General features: G+C 27.8%; 1 protein-coding gene across 1 annotated transcript in view; it reads left to right on the forward strand.

The window, feature by feature from the left end:
- The first annotated feature begins 1051 nt into the window (after window positions 1–1051).
- The window catches only part of LOC107449160 (proto-oncogene tyrosine-protein kinase receptor Ret), a 184806-nt gene continuing 167610 nt past the window's right edge, over window positions 1052–18247 (forward strand). The window contains exon 1 of the mRNA XM_087165636.1: window positions 1052–1298. Within this exon, the coding sequence (XP_087021762.1) occupies window positions 1220–1298 (79 nt within the window). The 5' untranslated portion in view covers window positions 1052–1219. The remainder of the gene's footprint in view (window positions 1299–18247) is intronic.

An 18247-nucleotide genomic window follows, 5' to 3' on the forward strand; every position in this document is an offset into this window, starting at 1 on the left:
GACACTCCTATAACAAACAAAAGAAGCATGTTATATTTTTGTACCTCAGTAATAAAACGTGATGACTTACTTTCGTCGCACGAGAATCATAAAACTCAAAAACACAGTCAAACATCTGAAGTCTCTTTGCTTCGATTTTACTCATGACGTCGCTAGAACGTCATCAAATGAGGCGTGGTTTGTGGACTCATCCTAAAGATCAAGCTCTTGTTTGCAGCAGTTAGTGGCACATTTTCCACGTGTCTGGAGACTTGGTGTGATAAGTTTGGCAACAATTGGCTTTAAGCCATTTACCGTTTTTATGTTTGATGGCATTTATTTGGCTCATTTTAAATGAAAATGGATTATAAGTTTATTGTTAGTTCTTACTTATGCAATGATAAAAAATAATTTTTAAATTTGTTATGGCATAATAGAAAAGAGTTCTAAAATTCTGTGCGTTTAAATTGTTAAAATAAAATCAGTTTATTACTCAATGAATCCGGAGTTCAAAAATTTTAGTTTACATTGCATTTATTTTATTTTATATTAGAACTGACGAAGAATTTGCGGAAGTTAGTCTCTTGTGAACTTGTCTTAAATTTTAATATAACATTTAAATGAAGACGTACTCAAAACAAACTTTTAAAAAGTTTAGTAATATCTTGTTAAAATACATATAAAGTATTCTGAACAGTAAAGATATGATAGATAATTTATTTAAAAAATATTTAAACTGATGCTTAGTGATTATATTCATGTGAGTGTTAAAAATTGTGTGGATGCGTATGTATAAAAAATGAACATTAATTCTATTCAAATAGAAATATGAATGCATGCATGACTATAAATTATTAAGCTCAAAAACTAATAACGGTTGTCAAATAATTGACCGAGTGCCACTCATAAAAAAAAAAAAAAAAAAAAACGCAGAGCGTTTATTCTGTTGCTAAAATTTTCATAGAAAAACACACATTCTGCATTAAGTTAGTTTGAATAATATGCGGGTGGAAAAATGATGTTAATAAATATAATTACCAGCAAGATACGAATTTTAGTTGCATAATTAACTATTAAGTGTTGTGTCTGAGGATTGTGGTCATATTTATGGACTGATGACTTTATTGAAGATGAAAGAAAAAGAATTAGATTACGGTGCGAAACTATATTAAAAAAGTGTGAAAAATGTTGACAGATGGATTAGCGTGTTAAGAAATCATATCATCTACACAAAGAGAACATGACGTGTGGTGTTAGCCGGCTGTCTAGGCAACGGGCTTTGATGACCTTTGTAGCTCTAGCATCATTTATGGCTCAAGGTTTGTAAGTTTTATTTTCTCTCGTTATTTTTAGAACGTGCAGACTATCGTAATATTTGCTTACCTTTTATTGTTTTGTACGCGTTTGAGCGTTTATTTTTATTGTGTAAATTATGATCGAAAAGAACATATACTAAAACATCATTGCATTTTCTTTTAATAAAACGTTTTTCTTAATGTTTAAATTTGGAAGCGTATATTTCGTATTAATTTAATTTAATAGAATTAATATATTATTCAACTATGCTTTATACTACTAAATGGCTAATTTCTTTTTGATATTTAAAGAATTTTTAGAAAAAGTGCGTAAGGTTTTAACCAAAAAAATTGACGTCTAGTATTAAAAAAAATTTCCATTAAAAAAATAAAATTATATGAAGTTAATAAAATAATAAGGTCTATATTTTATAGATTTTTAAACAGTGAAAACACATTCTTTTTATTCTCAAGGAAAAAATATGAATTAACATTTTTTTATGGAAAAATAAATCATTGAAAAAAATGTGTACTAACAAAATAAAAAGTAAAAACAACGTGATTTAAATGAAAATTTTATGCTATATAGTTAAGATTTTTTAGTTTACTGGGTTATAGTCTATTAAATAACATGAATGGTAATATTCGGAACCTAATCATTTTCATAGAAAATATTTTTAGCACAGGAAATTATCATCATTCTGCTTTGAAACTAGTTTATTAATCAATTTTAGTAGCATATATCTTTATAATATCAGCTCTTTTTTACAATAATATTTCTATGTTAGTTAATTATAGTTCAATTTTAAAAAATGCATTGAATGTTCTTTGTTTATTATGTTTTTAAGAGTAATTGTTAGAGTCTTAAGTCTAACAATATAGTTGAAATATTTATTATTACTCTAGTAAATATTTTGAATTGCAATAGTTCTAGAAATATGTCTATTTCATTTGCAATAATAATATTATTTTATAGGAAATATTTCGTCCCAAAAATACAATAATTTAAGGAGCGAAAATATAGATAGAAATAATAAATTAAGAAGCGACTTTTAACTTTTAACTAAGGAATTATGATATGGCATATTCTACTGCTATCAAAATGTTTTTTTAAAATAAAGTAAATGGTACAAGAGTGTTTTTATATTATTATAATACAAAGAATATGATTTTTTTTATTTATATTTAGGGAATTATTTTGACCCTTATTTTTAATAAAAATTTAATTTTCTTTTTACATGATTTTACGAAAAGGGGAAAAAATTAAAACTGAAAAACATATATTTTTTTAATTCTTCATGAATTTGTATACAATAACATTATTAAAAAATAGAATAATATTATTAAAAAATAGAAAAAAACTTAGCTAACTAATTAAAGCTTATTATTTTTTTTTCTTGAGAAGCATACGTCTCATGCTTAGGAAGTTAGTTTGATAAATATTGCTTATTAAAATAATATTTCAAATGAAATATATCAACTCGTGTTTTATTACATTGAAATTTTAAGTTTTGGTGGTTACGACTTTTTTTTAATCATGCATTAAGAAGAAAATTCTGTTGGTATTTCACTTCATAAAACAACGATTTTTCTTCGCTTATGTATGACTTTATTTTTTAATTTCATTTTTAACATTGCCAATTAAAATGTTTACTAAAATTTCATTTATTTGTAATATTTTATTTTTTGTAAAACGTAGCACCATTTATAAAATTAAATTGTCTTTAAATTGATTCGTTATAATGATGTTTGCAAATATACGTAATTTATAAAATAATCTGAAACCATATGAAAACCAAAGAAATAATGATAGTTAAACCTATCAAATCATTTTTAATGCATTAAATTCATTTATTAAATTTATTAGCAAATCATTTCTATTTGCATTCATTCATCATTTAACTGCAAAAATTATTTTTCTTTTAAATATATTGTTTTAATTTTATGAAGTAAAAGGTTAGTAAATATTACAATAATAAGTTCAAAATATGTCATATTATATTTTTTAATATATGGTTTTAAATATGATTTCTTTTAGCTTATATCATTTCAATTTACAGAGTGGGTGAGTGGGAATTATTGCTTCGTTTAGGTACACTGTAAAAAATGAAATTACGGTGTAAAGTACCGTCACTTTGGGTACATCATCCGTAAAATTTATTTTAATATAAAATATTATCGCGTAATTTTTACAGTAATATTTATTTCAATCGAGTTGATATATCGATTTCATCGATATTTATTTCCTTTAGTGATTTTATGGTTATTATTACCATACACGTTAGGGTATATCAAATTTTGTTTTGTAATATGTTAGGTAAAAATAGATATGGTAGAAAACACCGGCACTCAGAGTGCCGGAACTTTTTACAGTGTTTTTTTGCAGTGTAGTAATGCATAAGATTCTATTTTTCAACTTTCGATCCAAACAAAGCAACACATTTTTAAGAAACAGCTGAAGAATAAGTAAATAAAAAAAATATTTTTAACTAAAATGTGCATTTTTCAACAAAAAAAATTGCGTAACAAAAACTGATTTTGTTCTTTTTTATTTCAAAAGTTAAGAAAAAAGCAACATTTTTCGAACGATAAACTGATAGAATGGGACTGAGGTTGAATTGTAATGTTTTTTTTTCCTGCGTGCGCAATCGATCCCATAGGGAAAAACCATTTTAACATTTACATGTTCTGCTGTAGGCTAAGATCACGGAAAGCGGAAATAAAAATTTCGCTTATTTTATTCTATTGACTTGCACTATTCAAGTTATTAGAAGCTTTTTAAACTTCTTTATTGCGAATAGATTTTTCACACACTAGTTAGTACCGTAATAAAATTGTTTTTAACCATTTATAACGAGATAACCATATATAACGGGATTTTATTTATAATGAAGTTTTAATAAAAGTATATTGTTTAGGCCAGCATAGTCATCATTTTAGTTGAAGCATTTTGAGAAAACTTGGTAAACGCATTGTATGGACCATCGGAAAAAAGCAATACGCAATAAAAGTTCATATTTTCACTAATAAATAGAGTTTTTTGGTAGAAGAAAGACATTTCGCTTATTTTATTCCATTGACTTGCACTATTCAAGTTACTAGAAGCTTTTTAAACTTCTTTATTGCGAATAGATTTTTCACACACTAAATAGTACCGTAATAATTTTTTTTAGCAATTTATGACGACATAACCACATATAACGAGATTTTACCACGTTTATTTACAATGAGGTTTTAATAAAAGTATCTTGTTTAGGCCAGCGCAGTCATCCTTTTAGTTGAAGTATTTTGAGGAAACTAGGTAAACACTTTGTATGGACCATCGGAAAAAGTAATATGCCATAAAAGTTCTTATTTTTACTAATAAATAGAGTATTTAGGTAGATGAAAGAAAGACAATGCGATTCTTATCGGTATAGTCACTACATTAAGATTATTCAGCACTATACCGTTAAATGGATAAACAAATTCTGGTAAAATTACCGTACTCCATGACAATGTTACTTCTGGTAAAAAATATAATTCTGGTTAATTAAACTCAACCAATTGAGATTGAAACTATACATTTAATAATTTTTACACTCAGATGGCAACGATTTGTCGAAAATTCTGGTTCTGATAATTCTTGTTCTTATTAGCATACAATTATTAAAAATACAGAAAGGAAAAGTAATGCTCTAAGAATGCTAAGTAATGTTCTAAGATATCATGGTAAATTTCCCAGAATGTACCACTTTTACCAGATTTTATAAAATATTATAAAATATTTTACTGTTAATTTTATCAAAATCACCAAAAAGCTGCTTCGGTAAAAATTAGCGAGATTTTTTTGACGTTCCCATAGAGCCCTAAACATGGTAAATGTTTCGATATGCTGGTAGTTTTGATCATGTTTTTTTCTCTCAGTACAAAAGAAATAACTGAAGAAAAAAAAATTTCTAAATGTGAAAGGAATGGAGAGTAAGAGATGTGCTGCAGGGAAGAGAAAGAAGCGGCTATCAAATGAAACTGAATTAAAAGCAAGTGTAAGACTTCAAATTAATATAGGATAATGTAACAATTTTTCTTTTCATGTTAATGTTAAACTCGCTACAACGCAACCTTAACAAACATGAGTAGAATAAAATGCGTCGAAAATGCACATTGAACTTACGCTATAATTTAATAAAGTTTTGCGTCACCTATTAGAATATTTTTTCTTTGCGAGCGCCTTTCTCTCACCCGGTGGTCGAAATCTTAATTATCAGAGAGCAAATTTCTTTTTTCCATGCATATAATGCCGTATATTTCAGAAACATCCCTCAACTAAAACAGACTCTATTGATTTCAAGAAGGTAATTTTAACTATACCCATACTGTAGTTGCGGATATAACAATAAAAAAAAAGTTCCACATTTCCAATACTTTTTTAAGGATCGAAAACAATTTTTGAGTAAGCCATATAAAAACTAGGTATAAACTTAAGTAAAATACTGAATATTAATGTTTTTTTTAAATAACATAACAAGCCCTTCAAAAATTTATAAAGTTTACGAATAAGTGTTGAATAAGGTACTCATTCATATGATGTAAAAAGTTATGAAAAAGTGCTTTGACGTTGTTGCCTTTAGATTTGTGTGTCGGGGAAGAATGTATTGAAAAGTTCGTTTTTTGGGCTTCCTTAGAACTTTCATAACAGAAAATTGTCAAGAAGCGTAATATATAGCGTGATAAGAATTCACCGGTGAATGTCGACAAACACCAAATACGTCGGTGAAAGATCGAATATTTCACTACATTCTTGTACATTTCGGACCCTCACCGGTGTATGTCGACAATCACAGATATGCTTTGGTGAATGTCCGAAATATTTATTACATTCGATTTTATATGAATTTATTCGTGGATATAATTACGTGTATTCCATATTTTAACCCTACACTGATGTTTTTTAAGGTTAAGTGCTATTGCTCGGTATATATTTGCCCGATACTCCAAACACTGATGTTTCTTCTAATCTCTCGTCAGTAAGTATTAAAATATAGAATAAATATAAATATATCAAATAAATATAATAATATTAGCGAATAAATGAATATAGAATTGGATATAACAAATATTTCGGACATTCACCCAAGCGACTATGTGATTGTTCACATTCACCGGTGAGAGTCAGAAATAAGGGTATTTAACAAATATTTCGGACATACACCAAGAGACTACGTGAATGTTGACATTCACCGGTGAATGTCGACATTCTCCAGATTTCAGTGTTTCACCGTAACATATATACATTGATACAATACAGAAAAAATAATCATTCAACAATTGTAATACACACGCATGATCATGGGTAACACTCGTTGGTGTCGGAAGGTTTGAAATCGCCATAGGAAACTTTTTTCAAGTATGAAATCACGCTGCAAACCATGTGCATGTGTAAAAGGAGACCATACCCCCTATTAACCCATTTTTTTAAAATTCTACCACCGCTGTTTCACACCTTCCGTCTCCAATAAGTGTTACTCACGATCATACTTGTGTATTACAATTGTTGAATGGTTATTTGTTTTATATTTTATTAATGTATGTACATATCGAATTTTATTGAAATCGTTCCAGTAGTTCTAGAGACAATCGACCAAGTCTGCAAATTCTCTTAATTTCTTTCACCAGTACATTTTTCTTTGGTTATATTACTACAATATTAGAAAACACTCATTTTTTGTGGATATAATTAAGACGAGATTATACCCTTCGCTTAATTCGTTTTCCGGCTTTTTAGTTTTTTTTTAAAATTTTTAAATATTTTTTAAACAAATCTTTTATTAGTTAATTATTTATTTTTTATTCTCTCTAAAAATGCTTATATCTTTTCATGGTTTCTTTCTATTTTTAACTTATTTTATGGGTACTATACTTGCATGCTATGCGCAGAAAAAAATTATTATCATTTGAATGTATTTTGCATGAAACTGAAATGTTTGAGGGTATGTAATAGGTATGAAATATACAAATATATTTATGAAGTATTATATTAATATAAGAGGTAATTTTTATAGTTGCCAAATAACTGAGCGGTTTAAATACATATACTGGGGAAGTATGCGTGTTATGGAGCCTCAAAAGGCCTAAGTACTGCAGAAAAATACTTGATAGTGGTAAATTTTGAATATAGTGAGTTGTTCGCTAGCAATAGCATCATGCCAAATGATACTGAATACAGCTTATACTGATGAGCTGAATTACAAAAACGTATTTTTTAAAAATTTAATAACGATAACGCAAAGCCACTGGACAGGGAAGTAAATAATAATAAATAAATGAATAATTGGAATTATTTTAGCTTTATTAGTTGTTTCGGTATATGCTTTTTAGTAGTTTTGTGCGTGATTTCATAGTGTTGTTAAAAACTGATCTATTGATATTATGTTCCTTTTTTTATTCCCTCCATACGAAGAATGGGAATTCAGACACATTGTAAACTATTCAGGATTAAACCATGGTAAAAAATACCGGCTCACAGGGTATCAGTACTTTTTACCTTAAAGTCAATTTTTACCGGAACATATAACGGAACAAAAAATCTGTAATACCATAGTTTTTACTGTAAAAATTACCTCAACATTGATAAATTACTCAAATTAAATAATGAAAAAACTACTGCATAATATTTTACGATAAAAATAGATGTTTACGGTGAAATGGATTTTACGGATGAAGCACTCAAAGTGCCGGTACTTTATTCAGAATAAAATTTAGGACAAATGTTTAAAATGAATATGTTAAGTTTTTCGAAAGAGAAAAACACATGATCTATGAAAAATGAGGGGGAAATGAGATTTATTTTCAGCAAAGGTTATTTTTTTAGCCACGTGCCATTTTGATTTAAGATCAATTTGTGGCAAATGGGAATAGAAGAGAAATAGGCAGAAAATGTATTTTAAGAAATAGTTCTTGAAAAACATTTACAAGTATTTCATAAATTTTGAATAATCTCCGTAATCGATTTATTGGAAAAATATTTTCAATTTTTCTATGCAATTAAAAGAAAAAAGAATTACAGGGAAAGTAAGGCGTTACATATTTTTATCAATGTAGTGTTTTTATTCGAATGCGTCTTCAAGAAATAGTTTTCATACCTCTATGTGCCATTTTCTTCCTGATCAATGTGTAGAAAAAGTGAATGAAGAAGATTTAAAGATCAAAAGGTAATAAAGATGATCGAGGTGATAGTATGGGGTTAAAAAATAATAATTATAAAATCTTTTGCATGAATTTTCAAAATCTATTTAATAACTGTTTTTAGAGTTTAAAAGAAGTGCATCGATGCAGAAAATAAATATTGCTTCTAGACGATAAGTTCATCATGTTTTAAAGAAATGTTTCTCAACACTGTAAAAAACTCCGGATCAAATCATGGTAAAAAGTACCGACACTCAGGATACTATGAAATCCATATTACCGGAACCTAATAAGGAACAAAGAAAATCTGATATACCGTAAATTTTACACTAAAAATTATAGGAAAATCACTGAATCAGTTTAATTAAATATATATTACTGTGAAAATTACGGTATACTATTTAACGGTAAAATAAATTTTGCACGTGATGCACTCAAAGTGCTGTAGTTTGATCCAAAAATTTCTACAGTGTGCATAAATTGATTTCTGTGTCTTTCACTTAATGTAGTATTTACTTAAAAATAAATTTTACGTTAAAAAGTACCGACACTCAGCGTGTCGGTACTTTTTACTGTAAAATTTGTTTTTACTGGAACATTTAGAAAACAAAAAAATCAGATATGACGTAATTTTTACAGTAATAATTACCGTAAAATCAAAGAATCACTTTATTTAAATAAACATTACTCTAAAAATTATGCATAATATGGAATGAATGATAAAAATGGCTTTTTCGTACCAAGTACCGAACTTTATACCATAATTTGATCCGGAATTGTTACGGTGAAGCCAGAATTATAGAAATATTTTTTATTTATAACTTCATTTTTAAACCTTTCCTCTCCAGTTTAATTAAAATTATTTTCATTCATGAACGCATGTATGACACCTTAAATTGATCATAAATTGCATGACATAATAAAGTAGGAAATTCAAATATAAATAACTTTTCTAAAAGTACAGACTGTAATATAAATAACTTTTCTAAAAGTACTACACGCTATGACAAAGATAATCCATCAATTTAAAACACTGTTAGGTAGGTTATACATTAGTAACCTTGATAAACCTCTAAAATAGTTCTCATTTTGAGAAAGACAATCATATTAACAATTGTTGCCATGAGTTACAGACTGTTCTGCTGTGAATATTTTAGGTGTCACCTAAAATGACAAACTGTTTTTTGTGGACATTTTCCATGCATTTAAAAAAATTATTTATGCAAGTCTTTTGTTCAATTATACTATGTAGCTTTTATATGTCAATTATTCACCATGATATTAATCTCTAAACACACGTACAGATTAAATAAGTTGTCACACTCAATAATATTCAATCAATATTTTTCTTTCTCCTCTTTATAAGAAAAAGAATGTTTTATTTATGAGTATAAAAACCTACAATAAAAAATTTTTGTTATAAATAAGTTACATTTTAATTGAAAATAAAAACGTAGTTTATTAATTCTGATAGAAAATAAAAAATTTGTTAAATTATGATAACATATAAAAATTCGTTAAATTGTGACTGAAAATTAAAATAAATTTATTGATTACTATGGAAAATAATATTTGTTTTATTAATTATCATTGGAAATTAAATTTAAATTATTAACAAAGAATGAAAGTAAATTATATTTTATTAATTATGAATAAAGTCAAAAATTATTTAAGGAAATTATTTTTATGTTTCGAAATATTTTATAATCATTATGCGTTTAGTTATCTACCTTCTACTTTCAATTTTAACTTTGAAGAAATTAAGTACACTCAGGTCTAGAATTACTTATTAAATACCGAATTACTTCTGTAATGGGATACCTGCAAGTGACGTAGTTGGAGTAGCTCGATCCTGATTGGTTGTTGATGCGTGGCATTCGCAACTGTTCTTTCCATTCTATTTTTAGTAAGTCAAGCCCGTCAAGAATCAATTCTAGCAAGTGACACATTCTATATTCTCCCGCAAAGATTTCAATTCTATCGCTATCTATTTCTTATTTAACACGAAGACATGCCATGTAGAATATAAACAAGCTGATTATGCATCGAAGTTGCAAGGTACACAAAACAAAAATATATCACGGTTACAATAAATTACATAAACAAATAATAATTCTAAGTTAAGTAAAATACGTAGACGAGGACGAATTTTATTTCAATGAATTCGATGTGCGATACGGCACTGTATTTAATTAACTTCACGTTAATTAACGTTCTAATTTGCGAGAAGAAACTTAGCTTAACTTTAACGCACCATTTTGCTTATAAATTATTATCTGGCTCTGACGTCATAGGTTACATGTGTGGGTATCTGTAATCTTCCTCTTGAAGTGTAAGTACCCAATTATTATTTTTAGACTTGGAAATTAAAATTCAAAATTTCACAGATTTTCTAGTTGGATATATGATAAAAACTCTAAGATAAGTTTAAATTATTATAGAAAAGGGCAAAACTCAAGTTTTAACTAATCATTTCGTCGATTAAATAAATATTTCGGTTGTTAATGTCGCATTAGTGCTACTCTAATGAGCTATAGGCAGCAGTCTGAGATTCATTCATTATGAAGATCTGAAGACAAAACTAGCGCATGCTTATACTGCGCTACCACTGTTTAGATCAGAGAACAGACGTAGGAGACGTTATTCATTTTTATAGTAGAACTTTTAAAGCGTAATTTTAGAAAAAAATACGGTACAATTTTTTTCTTAAACTTAATGAATCCTGAAACGAAAAAAAAATGTTTAAATCTTTTTAAAAACAAACAGTTTTGCTATTGGCCTGCATGAGAAAATAATAAATAAAATATTACGTGTAATTTTTTAGCTGATATAGTCACGGCTAATAAAAAAACCGACAAAAGCGTTCTTAGTTGTTTGCTAGTATTGCAGTGCAAAAATAATCTCAACGGCATAATTTTTTATCCTTAAGGTATTCTGAATTGAATAAAACATACTAAGGGAAATTTGAAAAAAATATGTGTAAACATGTGAGAAGTAACAACAAGCAATGCAGGTATCTATTTTGCACGGGGAAAAAATTCCGATGAAATTACCGTACTCTAAGGTAATGAGATTTCTGATTTAAAAAAAAAAAACATAATTCTCGTATTACAAACAAAAATATACGGCATTTAAATCATCCATTTGGCAATTTTTTCTTTCATAAATAACGGTTTAAAGGAAATTCTGGTTTTTAAAATTACAACTCATTTAGTAACAAATACAAAACTGAAAAGTAAATTTAACTGAATAAATGGTTTTAATGTCATAATAAAATGACTAATAATTTATGTGATTTTCATAAATCTGATAAATCTAAGATATTATTATGAAATTACCAAACTTTATCAGTGATAGCAAAACCATATTTCATAGTTAATTTTACCAGAATCAATACAGAAAAATTATCTATTAAAAATCCCCCAGTTTTTTGAAGCCAGAAGCCACTGTAAATTTTATAATATTTTAGTAGTTTTTACCATACTTTTTTCCTCTGTGTAATTAGTAACCATTTTCACTTAATGAAAATGTCAATCGTTTCTTTAACATTATTCATAATGTTGGTTGGTTATCCTCTACGTGCCTTGGGCACTTAAGGCCTCCAGCATATCCCTCCAACGCCTCCTGTCTTTAGCAATAGATCTTGCTTCCTCCCAGCCAGATATTCCACATTCTTTTAATTCGCCCAAAAACATGCGCTGGATGGTAAGTCTGGGTCTTCCTCTTGTTCTCTTACCATCAGGGGCCCATGTAAGCGCAACAGATGAAATTTTTTCTTTGGGCATTCTAAGGATATGTCCGAGCCAGCTCCATCTTCGTTTTTTAATTTCATCTTCGATTGTTTTTATTTTAGCTTTCTTTAATAGATTTTGATTTGATACTTTGTAAGGCCAGAAAATTTTAAAAATAAATCTTAAACATTTGTTTTGAAAGGTTTCTAATTTTTGTATTTCGATCTTAGTCTGTTTCCAGGTTTCTGCGCCATATAATAGTACTGCTCTAACAATAGCTTTGTAAACAACTATTTTTGTCTTTATTTCAATATTTGACTCTCTCCAAAATTTATGTAATCCCTTAAAACATGTTCTTGCTTTGATTATTCTCTGTCTAATATCTTCGCTACTTCCACCTTTTTATCTACAATAGAACCTAAATAGCTAAATGATTCTATGTCATCTATTTCGTGATTTTCGATTTTAATTTTGTCATTTTTCTTTTGATTTATTCTCATTACTTTAGTTTTCTTCTTGTTCATGAATAAACCTACACTATTTGAATATTTGTTGAATTTGTTTATTCATAATGTAATTCTATGCAAATGTAGAAAAGAGAAATAAATAAAATAGAAATAAATAAAATAGAAAGAAATAAAAGAGAAATCTTTCGAAAAATCGATGATATGAAAAATTTTGTCTCTTGATATTACCTTTAGAAACCGAATTTTCCTTTCCTTTTTGCTTGTTACGACGAATAAATTTATAACCGTCGTTATTTTTTATGATCTTATTATGAAGGATGATTTCATTTCTTTGCATGTTTTAAGTGTAGTTTACTTCATGTACCTCATACGCACGTACGAAATATTTTACATTTTCAGATTACCATATTTTTCTAAAAATCAAAACTAGGTTACTAACGGGAAATTGGAGGAAATAGATTTTTAGAAACGAACAATTTGTGCAGCCTTTTCTTTTTAATATATTAAAAATAAGTCAATTATATGAGCTGTAAATTGAAATTAAGTCTGTAAAATCTTTTTTACATTGAAATCCATTTTTATCGTAAATTATACAATAGTTTTAAAGTAATATTCATTTAATTAGAGTGATTCAGTGGTTTTACTGTAATTATTACCGTAAAAATTGAGGTATATAAGATGTTTTGTTCCGTAACATGCTCCGGTAAAAATGGTCTTCAAAGTATCAGTTTTCTGAGTGCCCATAATTTTTACTGTAATTTGATCCAAATTTTTTTTTACAGTATATATGATACATATGCAACCGACTAAAAAAAGGAAATTATTATAATAAATTATTTATAATGGTCAGTTTGGTAGTTTTTCTTTTTATAACTATTATGATACATGATTTTATATTAATAATATTTCAACTAATTGATATATTATGCAACATGCACTGAATCAACATTTTTTTTTCTCCAAAAATTCATAATTTATTTAAAGATGATTGCAATTAGCTTAGAATAATTGCAATTGTTTTTAAATTGTAGAACTTATTCTAATACTGCATTTCTTGGGCTCATAAAAATATGCAAAAACTGAGAAAAAGTCACTGATTTTGATAATTTTCATCTATATGTGAAAATTTCACCAAATTGGCGATTTTTAAAGAAGTTTAACAACTTTTAAAATATTTTTGTTATTTGTCTGTTCTAAAGCACAGATAGTTCTTCACTGCAAGATTATATATACAGTTTAAAATTGTTGCTTCAAGTTTAAGGCATCAAAGTAAGTGCTTGGTAGTGTACTTGGTGACAAACCTACAGATTTTAATGTTATCCTAAACTCTAATAAAATCTTTGTAAGGGTAGAATAAAATTGAGGCGAATAAATTTTTGGAAATAATTTGCAACCGTATAAAGAAATACATTTGAAGTCCCTTTAAGTCTTTTAGCTCCTCTAAAACTTCATAATTATGCTGTTAAACTATTAATAACTATTATCAATTTTAAGGAGAGTTTAAACTGCTTTGCTGCTGTTAAATCAATAGATCTCTTTTTAATTTTACTTTTTAAATCTTAATTGACCGTAATTAAGAATGAGAACCGACTTTAAACTAAGCTATTTTCCAAAAAATAATTGATTTGTAATTATAGAGAGAGATTATGTTATTGATTAACCTCGTTAGCTTTAAAGTTCATTTTTACTTACTTTTAAGAAAGGATTAGATGTTAATTGCCATTGCTACATCAAATTTTTAGAAAAATCAGTATCTAGGCCAATAGTCTGATTTAAAACTTAGTTGCTTTTCTGAAAAACTTTAAATATGTATTTTAAAGCTTGCTTATTTGGTATATTATTTTAACTTAAACTTCTCACAACTGCATTATTCTTAGAAATCCCCATTAATTAGAATTAGATAGTAAATATTTATTCTATTCATTCCACGTATAGCTGGATAAAATTATTTTATTTGGTAGAATTTCATAGAATACGTATTGAATTTTTATTGCATCACAAAGAAAAGCTACTACGTAAAGAAAATATGGCTCCGCTTTTAGTAGTTAACAAAAAATTAATGAAATTCTTATCCACTCGAATTTAAGATCGTCTTCAATATTGGCGTTAGAAGTATTCTCCGCCATTGAAAAAAAAGTTAAACAGATAAAAAAAATGAAAATAAAAAAAGTAGTAATAAAGCGAAATAAAAAAAAGTTAAATAAATAAAAACGAATAAAATGCGTAAATAGTTTTCTTATTTTATGAAATCTGAGAGGAGGAGGGCTTCGGGGTTAAATCATCTTTTCCGTACAAAACATTTATTGACATTTTAGTTTGGAATTCAGTATCGAGCAAGTTTTGAGCTTGATTTACTTTTCAAGACTTGCTAAGATATCACACCAGATAATAAGCGTTACTATAATACTTACTATAAGACGTACTTTATGAGACCTATTAATAAATTACGCAAAGAGCAATCCTATATCTTGGACATCTCGTTACGACGTAAATAATATTATAAGATAATCTTATATTGTGCTCTTTCCTACGTATCGCGATTGAGATTCGATAATTGGTGGACTTGTGTAAAACGTAGCTAAAGTGGCATAAAACAGTTTATTGATTAATGAAACATAATGTAACATTTGGTATATGATAACGATTTCAATTGATTTATTGCTATTCAATTTTCTCTCATATATAATAGTTTCATATCTAATAAGTATGTGGTAGAGTGACTTCCCTACGTCATGGAATTTAAAAAACAGCATAAACGTTTTTGTAATGTTTCTACGCAATACAGTCGTGGTTGCAGAAAATAGCAAAGGAAATTCCGTGATGTGTAGCAATGTTTTTGCTCAACATTAATTATTATACGAACATTACACCTTAGACACATTTGCGTAGTGTGAGTAGGATGTAAAATGGCTTTATAATTTAGTTGCTCAAAATTCGATATTTTTATGATATAACTAATGATTATCATAAAAATAAAACATTCTCTATTAAATTAAAAATGTTATACGCCATAGAATCCCATTCTGCTTTGGAAAATTGGAGTTTCTGAATTCTGTTAAAATAGTTAAAATTTTAATCTGTTTATGCGTACATAGAACAAAATGTATAATTTTTGTTTCTGAACTGTTTTTCATCTGTTTTTGGTAGCACGTGAAAGATTTTATTTAAGTTTACTTGAAGAAAATGTGTTATTTTACTTGTAAATTTTGCTTTTTAGAAAGATTATAATAAAAGAAACTCATACATTAAAGTATTACAGAAATCCTTGCAACTATTTTCTTTTCATAATTTTTGGTGGTTAAAATTTGGAATTAAATCTATGCCATCGGAGCTTGTTAAAAAATAAATACAGTAAATTTAGTCGGGTATTACCTTATTAGCATTGTCCAGGAGATAGTTTTGACCATAGTTTTTCAGGGTAGTAATGCGTTGTAGAAAATAAATAGAGTAGATACAGTCTGGTATAACCTCACTAGCATTGCCCAGGAGAAAGAGTGCTCATTTTGCAGCCTTTTTCACTTTACACCACAGTATTGTGTAATTCAGTTTGAGAAGTAGGTCAACGTAGCACTCTGTAATCGTTTCAACAAATTTCGCCGATATTATGGTTTAACAGGCTTCAGAATTTCTAACAGATTAGTTAGAATCGTATTTGTGGCTGATTTGACTTTTATTGTACTATGTTTTGCACCTACTACAAACAAAATATAAAAGCTTCATCAAGTTAAATGAACAATGTTTTTTTCAAAGAAAATACTCTTGTTTTCTGGGATTGGTTCAAATTTTAATTATTGCACATTAAGAATTAAACATTAAAAGAGATGTATCTTTAGACAGAATTGAATTTCCAAGCAAGTGTTAAGTTAAAACATGGTCACTTTAAAAAATTAAGTTTTATAAATAAGGAACATTATCTGTTAAATAATACTTTTAAATATCACGCAACCAATTGCGAAATGTAGAATAATTCTAGGTTGTTCCAATTTTAATCCAGTCGAAAAGATAGTTTGTTCGAAAAATTGAAGTTATGAGAAATGAAATGTTGTTTTAACTTACGACACCCTTTACCGTGAAGTGAAAATTTATGACAGGTCGTGTCATTATATATGCTTGTGCCGATCTTGGCTGTCAAAAGCTTGATTCCTGAAATGTCGAGACTATTGTTTAAAATACTTTAACTTTTTAAATGTTGAATATATCATTTTGAGACTGATTTAATGAGACATTTCAAGTTACTGAAGGCTTCAGAAATTGCTAAAATAATACAAACTTGTTATTTAATTCTTTGAAAGACTACATTTAAACAGCTTTTTATTATATTTTGAAAGCAAAATTAATTCTTACTATATATTTTCTTACGAAATTATCTAAAACTCGGGATCAGAAACATTGATCAAAAGTAACTGCTCTTTTGTTTTACTAGCACACAAGTGCACAAAAGAAAAGAAAAGAGCAAAGTGTGATTTGCGCAGAAAGTATGATATTTAAAAAAAAACATTTCATTATTTTAATGCTGAAACTTATTTAGTTTAGCTGGATAAACTTTACAACGATTTTCCAACTTTTTTTTTAATCTCTGCTCTTTAATAAATTAGTTCTTTACCTAAAAAATAGACGGCAGCACACTAAGTAACGTCCTTGTATTTGAAACTATGTTTTTATCTGGTATTTTCTACGTTTATGAGACGATTCAGAAAACAAAAATGAAAACCATGAAATTTATTTCCAAAAAGCATAATATGATTATTTACGTCATTGCGTCATTTTTCAAATTAATTTTTTTAATTATTGCAAGTGTTAAAAAATTCAAATGTATTCACAACTTTTCTAAGATTATCTATGGTGTGTGATTGAATTTTTACGCTTTTCCAGCTTAATTTTTTAAAAAAAATTATTTCAAATGGCAGAGGTAATTGACATGAAAAAGCAAAAACATAGGAGCAAAACAAGAAAGTAAAAAGTCATTTCCTTAGGAACGCTCTTGCTTCCCAATATCGCTCGGTAGACGACGACCCGCGGAGGGCCCTGCAGCACAGGATGTGGCTGCCGTCCAAAACAGCTTGGCTCATGCATAGAGAACAATAGGGATCAGGTGCCAGCCCTAAGCGAAACAGGTGCGCGGCAAGGCAGTCATGTCCGGTATATAGTCGAAACTGAGCCACCGCATCGCGGCAGGTCTGGAATGGTGTTCTATCGAAGATATTAAAAAAAAAAAAAAAAAAAAAGAAAAGAAAAAGCGTACTGTAAGCGATCTGTAAGCGTACCCCATTTTTTAAAAAAAAATGAATTGAATTTTCTTTAGTGGTAAGTTTTTCCTTTTATTAATATTTTCGGAACTTACAGAATTTTGGAACTTACGATTCTACCGTATATTAAGAATAGTATTATAAAAATATTTCTTCCTCATAGGGTAAGCCTTTTTATAATATTAAAAGTAATATAGTGTAAAATTCAAAAAAGAAAGTCTGTAACACTGTTTCAAAGTGAATTGATTGCAAGAAGAAAACGTCAAGAGGAAAATTTTTTTATGGTTGAAGTTTTGTGAGCAAAGCAATGACCACATTTTTTTCTCTCATGGTATTTGAACTTGTTTCTCGTTTTATTATATTTT

Source organism: Parasteatoda tepidariorum, chromosome 6, assembly GCF_982258835.1.
Source record: "Parasteatoda tepidariorum strain Cologne lab strain chromosome 6, Ptep-v5.0, whole genome shotgun sequence".
Taxonomy (NCBI): domain Eukaryota; kingdom Metazoa; phylum Arthropoda; class Arachnida; order Araneae; family Theridiidae; genus Parasteatoda; species Parasteatoda tepidariorum.